Here is a 22,485-nt window from a genome sequence, read left to right as displayed (position 1 = left end):
TTATCTTTCACCATAAAGGTGGATAAATGTTCTTGCCTTAAGGTTCCTTATCAAGAGGCTTACACGTCTTAGTGTACACATGATTTGCTAAATACCTCATATTTATCCATCATAAGCATGATGCAAAAATTGAGTTCTTCTGACTCAACTCTTCCACAACTATATCTCTTACCAACCGTCTTTCTGGATGTAGGCATCGTTGTATTACGAATAAGATAGAGTTTAGGAAATTGAGTTCTTACAACTGAGCTCTACCACACGATCTAAAGTAAGAAGAAAGAGTGACAGTCTTAAATGTCATGTAGCCTCCAGTTATAAGTGTGGTGCACGACACACCCATAAACAAGACTCTACTGCACACGGCTTGTAGACTCCCTAGGACAGAACTGCTATGATACCACTTTTGTCACGACCCAAACTGATGGGCCGTGATGGGCACCCGGTACCCTACTCAACCGAGTACCAATGTAACGTATCTTTCTTATTACATCATCAAATACATGTGACATACGGGCCTAATAGGCCAACATGATCATTTATAAACTCAAAACATTGGCCGACAAGGCCGTATAATCTTTCACGTACACGACATATGTCTACAAGCCTCTAAGAGTACATAAATATTATAAAGGTCGGGACAGATCCCCGCCATACCAAACCATACACATCTAAATCATACTGACCAAACAAGCAACTCCGGAGCAAATGGAGTGCACCAATATCTTTTGCTGGGCTGATCGCCTACTTGGAGGACTCTCGACCTATCTATCGAGACCTGCGGGCATGAAACGCAGCGTCCCCAGGAAAAAGGGACGTCGGTACAAATAATGTACCGAGTATGTAAGGAATGAAAATCAGTAAATAATAGATATGAGAGAAACATGGAGTAAAAAACTCAACATGTACGTGTGCATAGCTCTGTGAGTCATTTCATTTTTATAATGTCATGCATATGCGTATAAATGTCATACCATGCATAGGTATATGCGTTCATAGTATCATCAAGCCTCTGAGGGCATCCCATCATATCATTTCAGCCACTGTGGGCAAATCATCAACGTATACCAGCTGATCAGGTGGTGGTGCGTATATAATGCTATAACCTTTTCCCATATTCCAAATATATATAATATACATATATACGCGTATATAACGCCATCTGGTTATGGGTCAATGTATATATATAAATGCATGAAATGTATAAGAAATACGTTAATAATATTTTCTCGAAATGTCATAAAAATAATCTGCATGTCGGATAAATTTTATCAAATACATATTTTTCTGAGACCCATGAACAGAAGATATTATAAAACTTCACATGGGGAATCAAGAATATAGACACCCCTAATATTTCTATGAATAGAGTCATTTATGGAAATTGCGCATTTGCTCATTTCGTTCATGTCGTATAGATCATGCCAAAAAGAAAGAAGGGATAGCCTTAACATACCTGAACCAATTCTCTTGACAATCCCTTTAACACCCGCTGATTGCGACGACACGTAATGGCGGATCGAAGTAGGAAAAAATCCGCATGATGTTCTTTTAAGATATACTCACGTAACTTTCTAATAGAAAGAGTATTATATTATATTGTACTGCCTTACTATATTATACACATTTGATATGGGGATTTTTGCCTATGAAATTTGGTATGCTTCCTATTAATGGCCACTAGAATGGCGCTGGTGGAAGATTTTGTATTTTAAAGAATGTAGAGTTGATTTGATTTAGTATTAGATAGATTAAAGGTGGGATGAAAAAGATGAGTAAAGAGGATAGATTGAAAGATGAGAAGTCCATGGTTTTTCCTTCAAATGAAAAGTTTTTTTGTGTAAAATTTGGTTGAATACCTCCTGAACATTTTCTAACACTTGTATATAAGACCTCTCTTTGAATTAGAGGGGTTTTATGCATTAAATGGAGTGGGGCCCACATAGTAATGACTAAGCCTTAATCTTACTCAATTGTGACACCTTTCAATTATAAGGTAAGAGTCACTAAATGAAAGAAAGGGGCTGCCACGTTTTGGCTTGTTAGGCCTTATCCCAATATCTTAATTAATTATTCACTAATCCTTAATTAACTAGTTAATCTCTCACTAATTAATAATTTACCAATTGCCTACATAATTAAGAATTATCCCAACTTACTTAAAATACTACTCACTTTTAATGCACTTTATATATACCCTACTATCGTGGTAATGTGGTACCTTGTATGGCACTAGTCCATAAATATCGAGTATTTTATCTCGGGCGATATTTTATCCCAAAATGTCAAACTTCGACGAAATTCATTTTTTTCAATTTGCTTACCCTCTCACCTTCAAGAATTTACTCATCACTTGTTTGAAATAGCATAATGCCTATAATCTCCAAAACAATTTCATTCCCGAACTTACGTCGATTAACTTACGATGAAACTTTAACATATGAAAATGCGGGATGTAATATCTCATTTTCCGAGCTTTCATCAATTTACTTATGGCGTGCTTCCATGTACAAAAACATGGGGTGTAACAGGATGGAATGGTTTCTCAACCTTTTTAACCAATACAAGGCTTTCCCCCGTAGAGAGAAAGGAAATAGCCTCAACCTTAAAGTATCCTCGGAGACGTTTGTCTGTTTACTCTCCCAGCAAGTGTCCACAAACCCTTTCAAGTATTTGTACGCATTTTGATTCGCAGCCCAGGTGAGGAATCCCTGTTGCTCTAGAAATATGAGCATAACATTTGTGATTTGAAAGTTGCTTGCCCTAATACGGGGCGGGACTATGGCACTTGCATACCCTTCATTCGGCAACACCCGATGCGGAGCCGCTCTTGATGGATTTTGGGGGTGGAACGGGAACGTTGTCTTGAGGCGGTCGGCCTTGTCTATTTTCTTGAGGTTCAAGAGAAACCTCTTCAACTTGGTCATCTTTCACGTCCACATCCCCCAAAAGCATGTTTCCAAGAGGATCATTATTGTTGAGAGCCATTGTTTTACCTACAATTGTTTCACGAAAAAGATTAGTAACACGGAAGGAAAAGAAGACAATTCACACACAAAACCAAATATATAGCTAAATTTGTTTTTAGCTACCCAGCAACAGCGCCATAAATTGATCTCGTCCAAGTTACACCTATATTTGAGGTTATAAAACGGTCGATGCAATAGTAATACCCAACAGAGAGTTGGGGTCGAATTCCATAAGGAGATATATGAATGGGATTTAGAAGTATATATTGTGGTGAATGAGCTTAAACTATCTTAAATTACACTTCCACAAGATTTGGTTGATTCTAGATCTAGTTTAAACTAAGATTGCAACATAAATACTTAAAACTAAGAAATTATTTTTGTTGTTATTTTCAAATAATGTAAAAGGCCTAGGGCTATGACCTTCACCTAGGTGTTTGCCTAATGGGTTGTAAACTGTAAAGCTTGTTTCGTTGGTCGTGGTGTATTATAGCTATCAACACTCAAGTACCCACTCAATATCTCTCGGTAAGAGAGTGATTTTGCCCGGTTTGGCTTTCTCGAGTCCAAATGGGTATTGAACAAAACAGTTGATAAAATCTCAAGTCAGGTTTTTCTATCTCTAGGTTCAACCCTTTAATTGGGACTATCAATCTCTTGATTTTATCCCAAATTCTTGTTAGCCAAGTTCTCCTAGACTAAGTCTCTCTTTCTCAAGAAGAGACCAAGTCAATTAGGTATGAGATAATGTTTGCAACCATTAAATATTCAAATAAAAGCAAGAACAAGGCTAGATAATCAACACCCAACCATAAACAAGCAATATATCAAATATCAATTAGGTTTACACACTAGGATTGGGTCACAACCCTAGTTAGAAATCTACCTACTCATAATGAGTATAGAAGAAAATAAAGAAGAAAAGAGGATAAAATTCATATTGCAAGATTAAAAGATAAAAATCCAATGTTAAATCACCAAAGTAAGCTAAAGTTGCCTAAATAGGCAAATAAAAACGGTTACAGGACTTTCAATATTCCAAACTTAACCTTATTTCATGAAAGTAGACTATTTATACAGAGCTGAAATTTTTGGAGAAAATTGCCCTTTCGGAGGTTCTGTGGCTGCACAATTATATATGAAGTCTGCACTTCTCTTCAGATCTTAACAAGAGTTGACTCTGCAGCTTCCCAATTCTGGATTGCGGCCGCATCTCTCTTGTTCTGCGGTCCACACAATTTTAGGTGCGGCCGCACTGGGCTCTTATGCGGATCGCACATTTCCTGAGTGCGGTCGCATAGCTATTTCTGCGGCCGCACAATTATTGTGCGGTCCGCATTTCTTCTTGAGCTTGAAATGAAACTCTCTAAACTTTGGCTCTGACGTAGCTTCTGCGGCCGCAAAATAATTGTGCGGTCCGCACTTTGCACTGGGGCTCTGTTGATTTTCCTTCACATTCTGCGGCCGCAGATAGAAATCTGCGGTCCGCACTTGAGCTTCTGTGCCTGATTTGTGTCCTTGTTCATATCACTCCTCCTTGAGTTGGATTTCATCGTAGTGACTCATTTTCCAATACTCCTGCAGGTAAGCATATTTCATCAGTTTTCAAGAATACAATTAGACACTTTTGGACTAAAACAAAAGCTAAAAGGTGCTAATAAGTAGTCAAAATTCTCACGCGTCACCTTCCCTAGGGAAGCACACCAAATAGAACTTGTTTATCTGTTAGGATCCAAGAACTCAAAGACTGTAACCAAATGAGTACCTCAGAGCAAAAATCAGAATTCGGATAAGAGCTTAGCCTTAGCCGAAGAAATTGTAAAACTACTATATTGATTTTCTGGCTTTTCAGGTGTTCTTGGTGTGTGTTTTCTTCAGTGTTAGGTGATGGTAGATAAGAACATTAAAGGCCCTACTTATTGTGCCATTAAGGCTCTTAAGGTTTTAGCAAATTTAAAATGATAGTGGAAAGTGGTGAAAGACTGATGATGATAGCAGGATTGGGGAAAATCTAAAAAGATAGTGAATCTGAGAGGAAAATGAATGAAGCTTTTACCTGAGTGCACGATAACCGTTACAAGTGATGAAACCATCGGGTAAAGACCGGAGGTCCAGAGGTCATTGCATTTGACCTATGGTTTAGAATAATCATCATGAAGAGCTCATGCATGCTCTGATTTGGAATAACGAGTGGAGAAACTAGATGAATGAAGTTTCATCATTTAGGTCTAGGGTTTCAAATTGGGGTTTTAGAATTTAATCAACGAAAATGGAAACTGAAATCACTAGTTTCATCACCTAGGGACAAATGAGACGAATCTGTAAGTTGGATCTGAAAGAACAAAGAATAAATGGGGTTTCAACTTACTGGTCGCATCTGATCTCTCAGATTTGAAGAGCAAAAAATGGGAAGTCAGCAAGATTCGGGGATGGAGAAGCATGGAAGGATGATTTGGTGATGGTTTTGTGACCTTGCACTGATTTGTGCAGGGTTTCATGACTGATGGGTTTGAAGGGATAAGAGAAAGGAGAGAGAAAAGGGAAAGAGAAGCGGCAAGGAGGTGAGAAATGATTAGGGTTTGGGTAAATTTAGGGGTCGTCTCTAGTTTAAATTGGGAGATAAAACGGGAGTCGTTGGATCTGTTAATCAATGGCTCTGATCATTTTGATAATTAGGAATTTAGAAATGATTTAAATGGGAAAAATCGATGGCCATTGGATTACTTTGATCAGACGGTTGGAAATAATTCTCTGGATGCTTAAGAATTAAAGAGGAAATAGAGTTAAAATGTAGGTCGTTGATTTAAGAGATGGACGACCCAGATGGTTTGTGTTTGTTATGTGTTTGCTGGAGACGGGTGACGTGGAAAGTGGTGATTGGTGCAAATGTGATGGCAAGGATTGCCAAAGTGGAATGAGATGGGGTGTTTGGACTAGGTCAGATCTGTTTGGGCTTGGCATTTGGGCTGAAAATAATTTAAATAGTAGCCATTTTGTATTTAGTTGACAATTGCAAATTTAGCCTTTGTCTTTAGTCGCTTTTGAGATTAATTTGAATAAACTTAATAATTTTCAATAAAATGAGGTAAAAATTATAACTATCAAATATACTCTAATTATTGCAATTAATTATTTGTAAAAATACTTTGTTTTCTTAATTGTAACACCGACTTCGAATTATTAACATAGTAGTCTAATTTACTAGAAATTAAGGAGTAATTCATCAAATTAATTATAAAACATATGTAATATATATATATAAATATTATTTTAATAATCTTAAATTAGTATGTATATTTGTAATTACATAATATTAATACTACGTGATTAATTTTAAAATTAGTACTTAATTAATTTGTAAAAAAAATATTTACTACTAGAAAATACTTTTAAAATATTTATTGTAAATTATTAATTATAAATTAATTAATTTTAAAAGGGAGGGTCATAATTGGCCGTCAACAAGAAAGACTCGCCAGTTCTACATAGAAGAGGGGCTCCTGAAGGTGAAAGGGAACCGACTTTATGTTCCTAAAGGAGGAGATCTGCGAAGGATTCTTTTGATAGAATGCCATGATACTTTGTGGGCCGGCCACCCAAGTGAAGAACACACCATGGCGTTGTTGCGCCATGTTTATTATTGTCCTTAAATGGCTGATGATGTTTTTTAGTATGTGAAGACTTGCTTAGTATGCTAGAAATACATGTCAGACCGCTTGACGCAAGCGGGACTTTTGGAGCGATTGCATATTCTAAAGAGACCGTGGGAAAGCGTTTCGCTGGATTTCATCACCGGATTGTCCAAGGTCGGAGATCTTACAACTATCTTAGTTGTGGTGGATCGATTTTCCAAGTATGCTACATTTATAGCAGCCCCACAATATATATCAGTAGAAGATACAACTCAACTTTTCTTCTCTCATGTTGTTAGATACTAGGGTCTCCCTAAATACATCGTTAGTGATCGCGACTCTCGCTTCACTAGCAACTTTTGGACTCATCTATTTAAGTGTCTCGGGTCCAAACTGAGCCATAGTTCAAGTTTCCATCCGCAATCCGATGGCCAGACGGAGCGGTTCAATGGAATGTTGGAGGAGTATCTCCGCCATTTTATTACCAGATCGCAGAAGAATTGGGTGAAGCTTCTAGATGCTACTCAATTGTGTTTCAATTCGCAAAAGAGCTCTAGTACAAACAAAAGCGCTTTTGAAGTTGTTACCGGATAGCAACCGCTACTCCCGCACACTGTGAATGCCCCAAACATGTAGAAATATCCTCAAGCTGCTAGCTTCTCGAAGGAATGGAAGCAAAATTTAGAGATAGTGCGGATCTATCTTGTCAAATCCCAAAAGCGAATGAAGAAGCATGCTGATCAAAATCGTCGCTTTGTTGAATACCAAGTAGGAGACAAAGTGATGGTGAAAATCCCAAAGCGATACTTGTTTTCAAGGGTCCATGACCCTCACCTGTTGCAAAAATACATTGAACCCTTGTCCATTAAGAAATGTATTGGGAAAGTTGCATACCGGGTGGATACCCCAGCTTGGTGGAAGATTCATCCAGTCTTCCATGCCAGCCTTCCGAAACCATTTCGGGAAGACGTGTAGGATCCTTAAAGGAGCAAACTCACAATACCCAGTATTCGAGGCCCTAATTCAACCAGGAAAAGGCGTGTAGAATCTATTCTCGATGATCGAGTGGTTCATGTTTCAAGAAAAGATCACCAAGAGTTCTTGGTGAAATGGCAAGGTTGTGATGCAGAGGAGAATATTTGGGAGAGGGGAACAAACCTCAAAACCTAGAAGAGTTTGATCAATTATTATCTTGCAAGTAAGGTGCTGAGGACGTCGCCAACTTAGGTGGGGGAGAATGTCATGGGCGGCTTTCCAGCCATGCCCCATGACCCCTTGGACGTGCCCCATGGCGTCCTGGAAAACCTCCCAATACCTAGCTCCATGGACGGCCACGTGGTCTTGGCAGCGCAAAGTGACAATCGCGCCTGTGCCTATGTCGCCTCATCGATAGTCCTCACCAGCGCCCAGCCGCAGGCAGATGCCAACAGTACCGCGCGCGCAGACTCTGATGTTAAAGATAAGGTTATTTTCAACGGACCTGCTTCTACCTTATAGGAATCTATGTCCCTTTCATTGTAAATATAGTGTAGTTTTATTTCATATATTTTCATTATGTGTCTTTAACTTAGTTAGGTAAAGTCCTGTAACTTTGGTTTATTTTGTTTAAGCATAATTAGGGGGATCAAACAATCAAACTTTCTAGCAAGGAAACAATTCTCTGTACTGGTGTCTCTCCCCCTCGACACCATGTTGCTTTTCTATAATAGCTTTCATTAATGCAATCAAGTTTTCTTTCATTCTCAATTCTCTTTAATGTTCTCTCAATTGCTCTTCACATTGATTTTCCCGTACGACAATGACAATCTCGTTTAGCGTACGAAGGGAACCCCAGTTGGCGGATAATAACTACACGGACATCGGTTGCATAGCCTTATTGTAACGACCCGGCCGGTTGTTTTGGATATTTTAGCCTAGATCCCTTGTTTGTTTCCTCCTCTATGTTATATTATGGTTATGTGACTTGTCGGGGTGTTTGGTTTTGGTTTCGGGTGAGTTCTAGAGTAAAATGGGACACATAGTCCCTAAGTTAGAGCATTAAGTTAAAAGAGGTGACTGTGGTTTGAATTTTCTGTAGACGACTCCGGACTGGGGTTTTGACGGTTCCAATAGCTCTGTATGGTGATTTTGGACTTAGGAACATGTCCAGATGTTGATTTGGAGGTCCGTAGATCGTTTCAGTTTGAATTGGCGAAAGTTAGAAAGTCGGAGGTTTACAAGGTTGGAATGTTTGACCGAGAGTTGACTTTATTGATATCGGGGTCAGATTCCAATTCCGGAAGTTGGAATAAGTCATTCATGTCATTTATGACTTGTGTGCAAAATTTGAAGTCAATCGGAGTTATTTAGCTATGAATCGGTATTAGTTTTGAAATTCGAAAGTTCATAGTTTCAATAGGCTTGAATTGGGTTGCAATACATAGAATTGATGTTGTTTGATGTGATTTTTGGCCTCTAGTAGGTCCGTTAGGTATTTTTTGATCTTGTTGGTATATTCGGACGGGGTCCCGTGGGCCCCGAGGATGATTCGGATTGAATCTAGAACAAAATTGGACTTAGTCAGTATTGTTGAAGTTGTTGGTTTACTTCTGTTCTGGTTTTGTTCTACGCATTCGTGAAGTTTCTCCCGCGATCGCGTAGAGTCTTCAGGAGCTGTTGGGATTGTTCCCTTCGCGATCCTTCGCGTTCGTGAAGGTGAGGACGCGATCGCGATCGCGAAGTTTGCTTGGCTTGTTCATCGCGAACGCGTGAGGTATATCGCGTTCACGTATAAGGAAGGTGGGGATGGGGGCTGAGGCTCGCTTGTGCATCGCGTTCACGTGATCTGGGACGCGGTCACGTGGGTGGAGGAAGCTTGTTAATCGCGTTCGTGATTGCATTCACGCGATCGCGAAGAGTATTTTATTGAGCTGGAGAGGATTGTTCTACGCCATCATGAGTCTTCGTCCGCAATCGCGATAGAGGACGACTGGGCAGCAGTATTAAAATTTCAAAACGAGGGTGTCATCTCATTTTTTATTTTGGACTTAGAAAGCTCGGTTTGTGACGATAGTTTGTGGGGGTTTTAAGAAATTCATTATGGTAAGTGATTCTAACTCGGTTTTGGCTATATTACACGAATCCATTGTTATTTTCATCATTTAATTAGTTATTAAAGCTAGAAATTTGGGGAAAAATATGAAAACTTCTTAGGCTAAATTTTGGGGGTTTGAAAGGCGATTTGAGGTTGGATTTGACTAATTCTTGTATGTTGGACTCGTTATCAAATGGGTATTCGGATTTTGTAATTTTGATCGGGTTTCGAGACGCAAGCTCGGGTTGACGTTGTTAGTTGACTTTTTATTTCACTTTAAAGATCGTAACTTTATTGTTCGGATTAGTTTCCTTTAGTTTATATTTATGGAATGAAGTTGTTTTTGGCTAAATTCGGGCCGTTAGAAGTTGGATAATTGAGGGAAAGGCTTACTAGTGGATTGAGTTAGCATGTTTTGAGGTAAGTGCCTTGCTTATCTTTGTGTGGGGGAATTTTTCCTTAGGATTGGTGTTGGTTTGTGTTAATTATGGTATGTGAAAGTTGTGTACGCAAGGTGACGAGTGTGTACACGGGCTAAATATGGAAATAGATCGGTTTTAGCTATGTAGATTCCTTTCATGCCTTAACTGAGTTACCTTAACACGTTATATTCATCATCATTAGTCTATCTTCACATGCTCTACTTGTTTCATCTCTTACTTGTTAATTGTCTTTACATGTTTAGTTGAAGTATTGTTTCCTCTATTCCTTATTCATTATTTAACTATTGAGTTCTTTACTTGAAGTTGTTGTTGTTGGGATATCTTGTTGTTGAAATTGATATTGAGTTATGAAGGTCGTGATTCACATTTAGGCAAAGTTGTAAAGTTGTGAAATACCATTTTTGTTGAGTTATTACCTTCAATTGTTATTGTTGAAACTTTTGTGCATATTGTGGTTGAACCATTGGCTATTTGTTGTGAAAACACTATTATTGTTGCTTTCTTAGCAAGTTGTGATACTGGGCACTTCAAGTGCGATTTGTGATACGTTGTGATAGTGATACGCATGTGGTGGTATAAGGTTTTGGGGTTGAAACGCATGCGGTGAGATAAGGTGGGCTTGATACGCGTGTTGCTAGTAGGGTAACTACTTGAAGCCACGCGGTGTGATAAGGTAGGATAAAACGCGGGAAGCTATTTCGGGAAAAATAATTTTCAAAACTAAATGCAAGTCTCCCGCGGTAATATAAGGAAAGATTGTGAATTGTTTGTGATTTGAGACTACGAGTCAGTACCTCGTTAGTGACTCTTGTTGATACTTTTCTATTACTTCACTTATGTTTTGGTTGCTTGTTTCCTTAGCATAACATTCATCATTTTCTTCCATGATGCATTATTTGACTTAGTTCAGTGTAGCCAATCTTGGTATATTTCTTACTTATTTCATTTCCATTTTTTTTACTATTACACTGTTAGTTACTTGTTCAGTTTCTTATTTATTCCAGTAAGGCCTTGGCCTGACCTCGTCACTACATTACCGAGGTTAGGCTTGACACTTAGTAGGTACCGTTGTAGTGTACTACTGCTACGCTTCTGAATAATATTTTGTGCAGACCGAGGTACCTCCTACTAGTCCAGGCACTAGTGAGATGAGCTCAGCTTCAGAGACTTCAAGGTAAACCCGTTGGTGTTTGCAAGCCTCAGAGTCCCCCTCTATCTAGTCTACATCATTTTCTTTCCCTTAATAGACACATTGTTATATAGAGATGATCAGTACTTATTTGTAGAGCTTGTGACTTGTTACCACCAGGTTTTGGGAAGTTTGTGTATGCTGAGTTGCGAAATTTTCTTATTAATAGTTGTTGCGTATTTGAGAGTTTATCAGTTATTTCAGTTATATTCCGCATGTATGTTATGCTTACCTAGTCTGAGAGACTAGGTTCCATCATGATATCCTACCGATGGAAATTGTGTTCTTGACAAGTTGGTATCAGTGCTCTAAATTCATAGGTGTTATGAGTCACAAGCAGGTTTAGTAGTGTCTCGCAGATCGGTGCAGAGACATCTGTACTTATCTTCGGGAAGCTATGGAACTGTTAGGAAAAGCTTCACTTCTTTGATTCCTTATCGTGAGAATTTTTTGACTTCGAATTCGCAGATGGTGAGGTCACGCATAACTGGATCTGATGATCAGACACCTGCGTTGCCTGCTAGAGCCACGAGAGGCTAGATCCATGGACGGGGCAGAGGTTGAGTACGGGCACATGGTGCAGCCAGAGCACCTGCCCGAAGCTGCTACAGAGTAGCTGCCAGTAGCTCCACTTGGAGGGTAGGTACCTGAGACGCATGTTACTACCCTTGCACTTCAGGAGACTGTCGCCCAATTCTTGAGCATGTTTGGTACTCTAGCTCAAGCAGGGTTAATCCCACTTGCACCGATCACATCTCACGCTGAGGGAGGAGCACAGACTCCAGCAGCTTGTACCCTAGAGAAGCGGGTCCAGGTTGACCAGGTCCCAGAGGTCATACCAGTGCAGCCCGAGATTAGGGTAGCAACATCTAAGAAGGAGCAGATAAGGCTCAAGAGGTACAAGAAGTACCACCCACCTATCTTCAGCGACTTAACTTCAGAGGATGCACGGGGTTTTCTCTAGGAGTGCCACCGTATCCTCCGTACTATGGATATGGAAAATTTGAAAAAAATTGTGAAAACTTCTTAGGCTAAATTTTGGGGGTTTGAAAGGCGATTTGAGGTCGGATTTGAGTAATTCTTGTATGATTTGACTCGTTACCGAATGGGTATTCGGATTTTGTAATTTTGATCGGGTTCCAATACACGAGCCAGGGTTGAAGTTTTGAGTTGACTTTTTTTTTCTCTTTAAGGATCATAACTTTATTGTTCGGAATAGTTTTCTTTAGTTTATATTTATGGAATGAATTTGTTTTGGCTAGATTCGAGCCATTCGGAGTTAGATAATTGAGGGAAAGGCTTACTAGTGGATTGAGTTAGCGTGTTTTGAGGTAAGTGTCTTACCTAACTTTGTGTGGTAGAATTTTTCCTTATGATTGGTGTTGGTTTTGTGTTAATTGTGATATGCGAAAGCCGTGTACGCAAGGTGACGAGTGTGTACATGGGCTAAATGTGAAAATTGGCCGGTTTTAGCTATGTAGATTCCTTTCATGCCTTAAATGAGTTACCTTAATACGTTATATTCATCATCATTAGTATATCTTCACATGCTCTACTTGTCTTATCTCTTACTTGTTAATTGTCTTAATATGTTTAATTGAAGTATTGTTTCCTCTATTCCTTATACATTCTTTAACCATTAAGTTATTTACTTGAAGTTGTTGTTCCTGGGATATCTTGTTGTTGAAATTGGTATTGAGTTATGAAGGTCGTGATTCACATTGAGGCAAAGTTGTAAAGTTGTGAAATACCATTCTTGTTGAGTTATCACCTTCAATTGTTATTGTTGAGACTTTTGTGCATATTGTGGTTGAGCCATGGGCTATTTGTTGTGAAAATACTATTGTTGTTGGTTTCTTGGCAAGTTGTGATATTGGGAACTTGAGGTGCGATTTATGATAGGTTGTGATATTGATACGCATGCGATTGTACAAGGTTTTGGGGTGGAAATGCATGTGGTGAGATAAGGTGGGCTTGATACGCGTGTTGCTAGTAGGGGAGCTACTTGAAGCCACGCGGTGTGATAAGGTGGGCTAAAACGCGGGAAGCTATTTCGGAAAAAATGATTTTCAAAACTAAATGCAAGGCTCCCGCGGTAATATAAGGAAAGATTGTGAATTGTTTGTAATTTGAGATTATGATGTGGTAACTCGGTAGTGACTCTTGTTGATACTTTTCTATTACTTCACTTATGTTTTGGTTGCTTATTTCCTTGGCATAACATTCATCGTTTTCTTCCATGATGCATTATTTGCCTTAGTTCAATGTAGTCAATCTTGGTATATTTCTTACTCGTTTCATTTCCATTGTTATTATTATTACACTATTAGTTACTCGTTTAGTTTCTTATTTATTCCAGTAAGGCATTGACCTGACCTCGTCACTACTCTACCGAGGTTAGACTTGACACTTACTAGGTGCCGATGTGGTGTACTCATGCTACGCTTTTGCACATCTTTTTGTGCAAATCCAGGTACCTTCTACCAGTCCAGACACTAGTGAGACGCGCTCAGCTTCAGAGACTTGAAGGTAAACCTGCCGACGTCTGCAGGCCTCGGAGTCCCCCTCTATCTAGTCTACTTCATTTTCTTACCCTTAATAGACACATTGTTTTATAGAGATGACCAGTACTTATTCGTAGAGCTTGCGACTTGTTACTACCAAGTTTTAGGAAGTTTGTATATGCTGAGTTGCAGAGTTTTCTTATTAATAGTTGTTGAGTATTTGAGAGTTTATCCATTATTTCATTTATATTCCGCATGTATATTAGGTTTACCTAGTCTTAAAGACTAGGTGTCATCACGATATCCTACGGAGGAAAATTAGGATCGTGACACTTACTTCGCCCTTCCAAGGATTCTCAGGAAGGCACCGCGTAACAATTCACGTGCATCGTAAGAAAAGCCTAAATCCGACTGACCGGAGCTACTAGCCGATCGCAACGAGAAAAAATGGGACTTAGTAAACTTTTATGTCTAACGATTGAACTAAAGAGCTACAAATTATGAAGTCAAACATTTTGTCTTTCACACTGGCATTTGATAATCGTTTTTCTTTAAGGAAAAAATATCCCAGACGACCAAATAACTACGAAGTACTAAGTAGGGACAAGCTGGAAGACTCTAAAAGTCATCATTTTGATTAACTAGGACTCCACGTTCATATTGAGGAGGTTGACATTTTAGAAGAAAAATTGGAGGAAAGTAAATGTCAGAGTCTGATCTTTGATTAAGGAATATTTGTAGACTGCCTTAATTGACTCCAAAGAAGAAAATTCCCCTTCCATCTAGACTTCCACACGTACTCTCCTTGTTTTTTTCTTATTCTTTCTTTCAGCATCTATTCTTTTAACAAATTGTTTAGCCATGGAAATGAAGAACAACAATTCATTTCTAATACTCTATCTGCTCTTTTTATGCTTCAATCTCAACACTAATCTCTCCTTTGGATCAGGGGACAACATTTCTACTAATGAATTTCTTTCCATTGGCCAAACAATTGTATCTTCGGGTGGAAACTTTGAGCTTGGTTTCTTCAAACCAGGTAACTCTCTCAACTATTACATAGGCATATGGTACAAGAAAATTTATCCACAAACTGTTGTTTGGGTAGCAAATAGAGAGAAATCAGTTGATATATTAGATGGTAATATGAGTTTACCTGCGTTGACAATTATTCAAGGTAACTTGGTACTTCTTGATAAAAATCAAAACTCAATATGGTCATCAACACATGACCATTATAACAACACTCGAAATAATTCAGTCATAGCAGTTCTAGGTGATGATGGCAATTTGATTTTGAGTGATGCTTCAAATACATCGACACCCTTAACACTTTGGCAAAGTTTTGATCACCCAACAGATACATTTTTACCTGGTGCTAAGCTTGGATATAACAAAATTACACAAAGGAAACATGTTCTGGTTTCATGGAAGAATTCGAGTGATCCAGCACCAGGATTGTTTTCCTTGGAGCTAGATCCAAACCTTGCCCAATTCATTGTAAAATGGAATAAGACTATACAGTATTGGAAAAGTGGAACATGGACTGGTGACACATTTAGCTTGGTGCCTGAAATGAGCATCTACTATGTTAACAACGAGAACGAGTCCTATTTTACATATTCGATTTTCAAGAATAGTACAACCACATCAAGGTTGATCATAGACGTCTCAGGACAAATGAAGCAACGAACATGGTCGAATAATGCAGCTGGTTGGAATGAATTTTGGGCTCAACCTAGAGAACAATGTCAGGTTTATGGTTATTGTGGGGCATTTGGAGTTTGCACTAGTAATACTAATTCACCCTGCAATTGTTTGACTGGTTTCATGCCAAGATCAGTCGATGAATGGAATTTGAATGATTATTCGGGTGGATGTGCAAGAAAAGGGAAGTTGCAATGTAGTGCCATTACTGAAGACAAGGATGATTTCTGGATGAATTTGACCATGAGATTACCTACTTCTCAATATACAAATGTCACAGTTGGAGAAGTCTCGCAATGCAGAGATACTTGTTTCGATAGTTGTTCTTGCACTGCTTATACTTATGATGGCTTAGGTGCCTGTTCAATTTGGACAGGATATCTCTTCAATCTGCAACAACTCAGCGAAAATGAAACAGAGAGGACTATCTCTGTCAAACTTGGCTCCCTTCAAGGTTAGAATAGCATCAAATGACTTACCTGTATTTCTAATCAGATTTAACTTATATACAGTGGATAGTGTATTTTAACATGTTGTAGCTGGGGACTACCTTAATTTCCAGGTTATTAATATGACATTTTTGTGGACGGTTATCTGTAGTTATACTGTAGGTTATTTGATAATGTTCCCTATTATTAATATTACATTTTGAGGGTAGAATTCCTTATTATTATGACTACAATGTAATTACTAAATTCGATTTTTGTTAACCATCTTGTCTAAAAGCTTAAGCTATTAGAGATCATATTTTTATTATTTTAATCATATCTTCAACAATTTTCCTTTTATTTTTTGTTAATCGGAGAGTCGGTTGAGCAAAGAAAATAGTTAAAACTCAAAATTAAGTCTTAAATCCATTTACTAGGAGTTTGAAAACTAATCTTTTTCCTTTTGGATTCTAAATATGGCCCTGAGGTTTGCTAAAACTATGGTCCTTCTAGATAGATGTTCAAGATATCTAACTTGATTTCTGGTCGTTATTTTCAGCTCAAACTAAAGCGAAGAAATCAATGAAGCTTAAAGCTATCCTTGCTGCCATAATACTTTTTATGGTTCTACTCATATGCAGCATTAGCTACATTTACTATAGAAGAAGAAGAACGGCAAAAGGAACAGGTATAAATTTGCTGAATGAATGTCATATGACTCTGGATAATGATCTCCTTTATAACTTTCGGGATTCCATGTCAAGGGACACAAATCTCTCACTGGCACAAAGCTGAAGGAGAAGGAAGAGAATTGATGATTGAAAACGATGAGAATAAAGTCATTGATGTTCCATATTTTGATTTGGAAACCGTTTTGGTAGCTACTGACAACTTCTCAGATGCAAATAAGCTCGGACAAGGGGGATTTGGTCCTGTTTACAAGGTTAAGATTCCTTTCTTGCATCTCTAAATATCGACTAGTTCTAACTAGCTTGGAATTAAGATAAAGTTGATTGATTGGCCTCAATGGATCGATGTGGTTGTGTTCACGTATAGTTTTAAGATGGAAAAACTTTTGGCAGGGTATGTTTCCAGGAGGAGAAGAGATTGCAGTGAAAAGGCTATCAAGTCACTCCGGACAAGGCATAGATGAATTTAAGAATGAAGTGACTTTAATTGCGAAACTTCAGCATCGAAATCTGGTCAGGCTTTTGGGATATTGCATCAATGCAATGGAACAAATTTTGTTGTACGAATATATGCCAAATAAAAGTTTGGACACATTTATATTTGGTAAGTCTGAAAAAATATACTCTTATCTGAAAATTGTATGTTTTTGACATGATTATGGTATTGATGCCATCAATGTTTTTGGACAACTATGCAAGATGGATCACTTTGTACATTACTGGATTGGAAGAAACGTTATGACATCATATTGGGCATTGCACGAGGTCTTGCTTATCTTCACCACGATTCACGACTAAGGATCATTCATAGAGATTTAAAAACTGGCAACATTTTACTAGATGAGGCAATGAATCCAAAAATTTCAGATTTTGGCTTGGCAAGGATTGTTGAAGGAACAAAAACAGAAGCAAATACAAAGAAAGTAGTGGGGACCTAGTAAGTATAACCTCCCTTCCTAATCATTATTTCTTGCTAATGATCCAACTATAGGTGTTTGGTTTTCTTTTGTTTTTGGTTCAATTCTTATACTTAACACTTTGGTGTACTCTAGTGGCTATATGTCTCCTGAATATGCATTAGATGGACTGTTTTCCATCAAATCAGACGTATTCAGTTTTGGAGTAGTCGTACTTGAGATAATTAGTGGAAGAAAGAACACTGGATTTTACCAACCAGAAGAAGCGCTAAACTTGTTAGGTTATGTAAGTGACGAATCTCAAACCTATATACTGGTAGTCCTTTTAAATAGTCTTTATATCTAATTGAATGTTATCACAGGCATGGAAATTGTGGATAGAAGAGAAGGCAATACAACTAACAGAGAAGTCATTACTTGATTCATGCAACATGAGTGAAGTGATAAAGTGTATCAATGTCGCACTCTTGTGTGTACAAGAAGATTCAATTGATCGTCCCAATATGTCAGATGTCATAGTAATGTTGGTAGGGGAAAATACGTGTCTTCCTAGACCTAATCGACCAGCTTTTGTAATGAGAACACACACGTCTAACATATCGTCTTCCTCCAAAGTTTCTAACAATCAAGTGACAATTACAATTGAGGCAGGACGATAACAGCAATAGTGAGAAATATTCGCAGTCGACATGTATATATGTTACATTTGTAATGTTTGCCTGCATATATTTGAAGCACTAGTATGATATCAAGATAGCAATTTGTCTCTGAATTATTGTGTTATTTATGTTTTAGTCCTCATGTTAGTTGAATAAGCACATTTAACTTGAATTAAACAAAATGTTAGATCCCAACTTCATTAGTCATTCTCATTCATCCAAATAACACAACCTTAAAAGAATGACACATGAGATATATATCATATTTGGCAATCCCACAAATATTTTATGGCAGTTGTATCAGCTTAGGCATACCTCAACTATTGTACCTAGTACAGACAATCCCACAATTTTAGCAGCAGATTCCTCATCCATATATATATTAAAGACATTTCCCAAAGCATCTAAATTCAACATATATGTCTTAATTCTTACATTTAACAGTGAAAACTTCCTACTTGAACAGGCATTTATGTGTTACTACATGGACCTTGCAATGTTTACAAAAGAAGTTATAAGACTGGTTTTAGACAAAAACTAAGAGTACAATTTTTGTAACTGATTAAAGTGAAACTTATAGGCTCCGCTCAACTGCTCTAATGGGCCAACTCTCAGTACCTCCCACACCAAAAGTTCACTTGGGAAATTTCACAAACACATTGTACACAATTTAACTTGACAATTTCTACTATAAGAAACACATAAATAACAAGTATTTTGAGTTGTAAGAAATTGAATATGGATTAAGAAAGAACCGGGCGTGAAGAATCCCTTTATTTTCAGCAAAAACGGAAACTCCACTGTCTTGCTTACTTGTACTCTGCTTTTCCTCTTCTTGTTTCAATTTTATTGTGTTCATTTTTTGTTGAAAAAAAAGGAAGTTAAGTCGGAGGGTTTTTCAGAATTATACTTTAGTCCTAAAATAACACTAGCTTTTACTTTTACCCCTATAGTTAGTTTTTTGTGTTATGAAAATATTATATTGTGAATGTCCATTCATTACTCCGCTATAGATAATCTTCCTGAAGAAGAGTATCCATTTAGTACTTTGTTGAAGTTTATCTACAAGCATCTAATGCAGACAGGTTGCAAGTAACTCAATGAAATGATTTGCAGCAGCTTCTTATTAAACAGGCAGGTTGCAAGCAGCTCATGCAGACAACTTACAAGCAGCTAAAGAAAAGCGTTGCAGCTGCTTCCTGAAAAGCCTCGCAGATGCTTCATTTCTTCTATAAATAGAGGAGTTTTCAGTTCATTATGAACATAAGTTTGAAAGTTGAATAAAATATCAATCTCCCTCTATACTTATCTTCAGTTTATTTCTTTTATAGTCTTTATTTTATAACACGTTATCAGTACGAGACTCTGTCATTTTGAGCAATTACATTGAATTTAATTTCTATTTCAGTATTCATCTCCGATGTAAGGCGACACTCTTATGTCCGTGGTCAGATCTTGTTCATTCCGAGCATCATAAGGCAGATTATATCCTTGAGGTGGTGAGTTTTTCTTCTTGGCAGTAGTGATGTAGATATCACTTACATATGGAGTAGCCAAATTTGTGTAATTTAATTTGAGCCTTTTGCTTATATTTTAATATCTTTATGATCGCTTGCTTGGTTATATGTTACGTATACAGTACCTATTTTGGTATTTGTTTTCATCATTATTATCTTAATAAAGGATTACAAAGTGGATAACATTGTTAGATCCACTTAAACTCCAGCAGAGTTTGCAAGAAATATACAACCACCAGAAGTGGTTATATTTCGTGTATCTCATTGTAACTAAATTTTGTTAATCACCAGAAGTGATAATTTAGGCTTTCTATAGTTACAATTAAAGATAAGCTAGAGAAATATTCTCTATATTACATGCACGCCTCGATTTGCTCCTGAAGTAATAAATATTTTAAAAGAGGTTGAAGCATCACAATTTGATATAATTAATGCGCGTTCAGATAATTATGTTCGATTTCCTGAAGGATGAGAATTTTTGATAAATATTAATCTATTCCGTGAAGTGAATGTGATAATATTAATAAAGTCGTAAATATGAACGCGCTCTTGTTGTAAATATATTACAATTCACCTCCAGAAGAGTTAATATGATTGAGAGAATATATATTTAATATTTCGTATTTTAATATTTGCTCCTGAAGAAGTAACACAATTGAAATTTCCTCCTGAAATAGGAAAATATTTTGAAGCAGTGTCTTTCTGTGCTTAAACAAAATAATGAGCTATTCAAAGTTATTTTTGAAGCACATTTTCATTCCCTGGAGTGAATGAAGAAATACCACAACTCACCTCCTGAAGAGGTAGAATAATAGAGGATGTAAATATTATTTTTATGGTATAAAGATCATTGTCGCACGTACCTGTTGTACGTAAAAACATCTTGGATATTTTTATTAAGTATCATTCTAAGGCAAAAGCATTCTTGTAGAATGATTTCTACTACAATCACATTAATATATTATGGTTAGTTATTGAGTTCCCCGAAGGAAATAACAACTCGTGTATCTTTCCTTAAAAGATGCAATGACTATGTGGTTGCCGTATTGATACAAAATATTCAGATGATAATGATATTTCTCCTTGAAGGAGATATTTATCACAAAGTTAGTGGTAGAAATATTAAAATTCTTAATTTTCGTCATTTATAAATTTAGAATTAGCTTTATATTGTTCATTTGATTATGATTTTCTCTCATGACACCAGAAGTGTCTGAGCAATATTTGGTAGTATAACAAAAGCTCATGAAGAGCTAACTGTTTGTCTAGAAGACACATGACATCAGTAGTGTCCGATAAATATTAGATTGTGGAAAATAAATGAAGGCTCTCGAAGAAATTATATACAAATATATCATTCAGATTATATGATTATGGTCAAAATATATGTTGTAGTAAACCCGAAGTTTACTAATACATATGACTATCATACTGAGACTACAAATAATTGAAAGATTAAAAATCTTCATGTTTCCACTATCATATGGGGTAAATATGTATGTGAGAAGTTACCTGTCGTATTCTTTAAATTTGTACGATATCATGTATCACAGTATACCAGAAGTTTACTAATACAAAAGTAGTCACAGTAAATCAAAAATTTATTGATACAAAAGTAGCCACAGTAAATCAGAAATTTACTGATGCAAAAGTTTTTGCCATAGTAAACCAGAAGTTTACTTAGAGATAGCACATGCCATGATAAACTTGAAGTTTTTATTTGCCATATTTAAATGAGCTATTTGAGAATTCATATAAGCATATACTAAAGAACTAGAAGATTCTTCAAGAATTATCTTGTGTTGTTTGTTCTCATAATAACTTGATTATACCAGCTAAAGTTGGGACTAAAATTCCCCAATTCTGGAATATATAAAAGGATAATATGGGCCCATTCACCTATCACGTGAACCACTTATAGATGCATATATAAGATGGTTACATGTATGTTTATTGTCAACTTGCAGTTTGGCATTTGAAATTGTCTTTCTCAATTAAGAGCATAATTTTCATATTATGAAATCAAGATAGTTCATCTTGATGATGCTGGTTTATATCAAAGCTAGTTTAGCATCGAATACCTCTTATTAATGGCTAAACTATTTTTTATAAGAACAAAGCCTCATGTGTTGGTCTAAGATTTTCTAAATTGCATACATCAGCACTTGTATGCATCAGACCAACAGAATATTATAAGTTCTCCCCTTACAATTGGCTTAGGATCAGAAACCAATTAGTTTTACTATCTAATAACTTTTGATGTGTGGTATATAATTAATTTCTCTACCACAATGCACAAAGATAGGTTCCCCAAAGAAGATTGGGGGATATGTGTTAGTTTTTCTAACATTTGAGGGATAGAATAAACAGTTGAAAAATATACTATATGAATCGAATTATCATTAATATGATAAAGATAATTCAAGTCAAATGCCAGAAGCATTTGTTGATCCAAAATTAAATATCATATTTCAGCTACAAATGCTCCTATTAAAATTAAAGTCTCTGGAGGATAAAGTTTACTGCACTCATGAAGCGTAGTAAACCGATCGGTTCCAAAGGTAACAATCCTTGAAAATGATAGGAGCAAATGATCAAAATGATCACAATGAGGAGGAAATGAGCTCTAGAAGAGCCCATGACATAACATTTCATGAAACTCCAGAAGAAGTTCAGGTACCTGAAAATAAAGAAAGTGATGAGATTTCAACAAGTTATGTCACTTGCGAACCGATGTAAAACGATCATCGACGATATATTT

The 22,485-nt window shown here is 37.0% G+C and overlaps 1 protein-coding gene across 3 annotated transcripts; it reads left to right on the top strand.

The window, feature by feature from the left end:
• The first annotated feature begins 14,421 nt into the window (after positions 1–14,421).
• LOC104106955 (G-type lectin S-receptor-like serine/threonine-protein kinase At4g03230) lies at positions 14,422–19,841 on the top strand. 3 transcript variants are annotated; one of them, XM_070188510.1, is made up of 8 exons: positions 14,458–14,603; positions 14,757–15,968; positions 16,502–16,630; positions 16,707–16,885; positions 17,025–17,235; positions 17,331–17,568; positions 17,684–17,834; positions 17,911–19,070. In XM_070188510.1, the coding sequence occupies exons 2-8, from the start codon at positions 14,954–14,956 to the stop codon at positions 18,205–18,207; spliced, it is 2,220 nt and encodes a 739-aa protein (XP_070044611.1). In that variant the 5' UTR covers positions 14,458–14,603; positions 14,757–14,953; the 3' UTR covers positions 18,208–19,070. The 3 variants fall into 3 exon arrangements, with proteins under 3 accessions (XP_070044612.1, XP_070044611.1, XP_009613917.1); XM_009615622.4 differs by having other exon boundaries at positions 14,458–15,968; XM_070188511.1 differs by lacking the exons at positions 17,684–17,834; positions 17,911–19,070 and adding an exon at positions 19,616–19,841 and having other exon boundaries at positions 14,422–15,968.
• Positions 19,842–22,485: the final 2,644 nt, after the last annotated feature.

The sequence above is a fragment of the Nicotiana tomentosiformis genome, chromosome 11 (assembly GCF_000390325.3).
Source record: "Nicotiana tomentosiformis chromosome 11, ASM39032v3, whole genome shotgun sequence".
Taxonomy (NCBI): Eukaryota; Viridiplantae; Streptophyta; class Magnoliopsida; order Solanales; family Solanaceae; genus Nicotiana; species Nicotiana tomentosiformis.
This window is presented reverse-complemented; position numbering and strand designations above follow the sequence as displayed.

Bases quoted from the DNA above. Each gene is read 5' to 3' on its own strand.
- LOC104106955 (XM_009615622.4), top strand. From the start codon at position 14,669: ATGGAAATGAAGAACAACAATTCATTTCTAATACTCTATCTGCTCTTT. The intron at 15,969-16,501 runs GTTAGAATAGCA...CGTTATTTTCAG, and splicing joins CAAACTTGGCTCCCTTCAAG to CTCAAACTAAAGCGAAGAAA. The intron at 16,886-17,024 runs GTTAAGATTCCT...AACTTTTGGCAG, and splicing joins GATTTGGTCCTGTTTACAAG to GGTATGTTTCCAGGAGGAGA.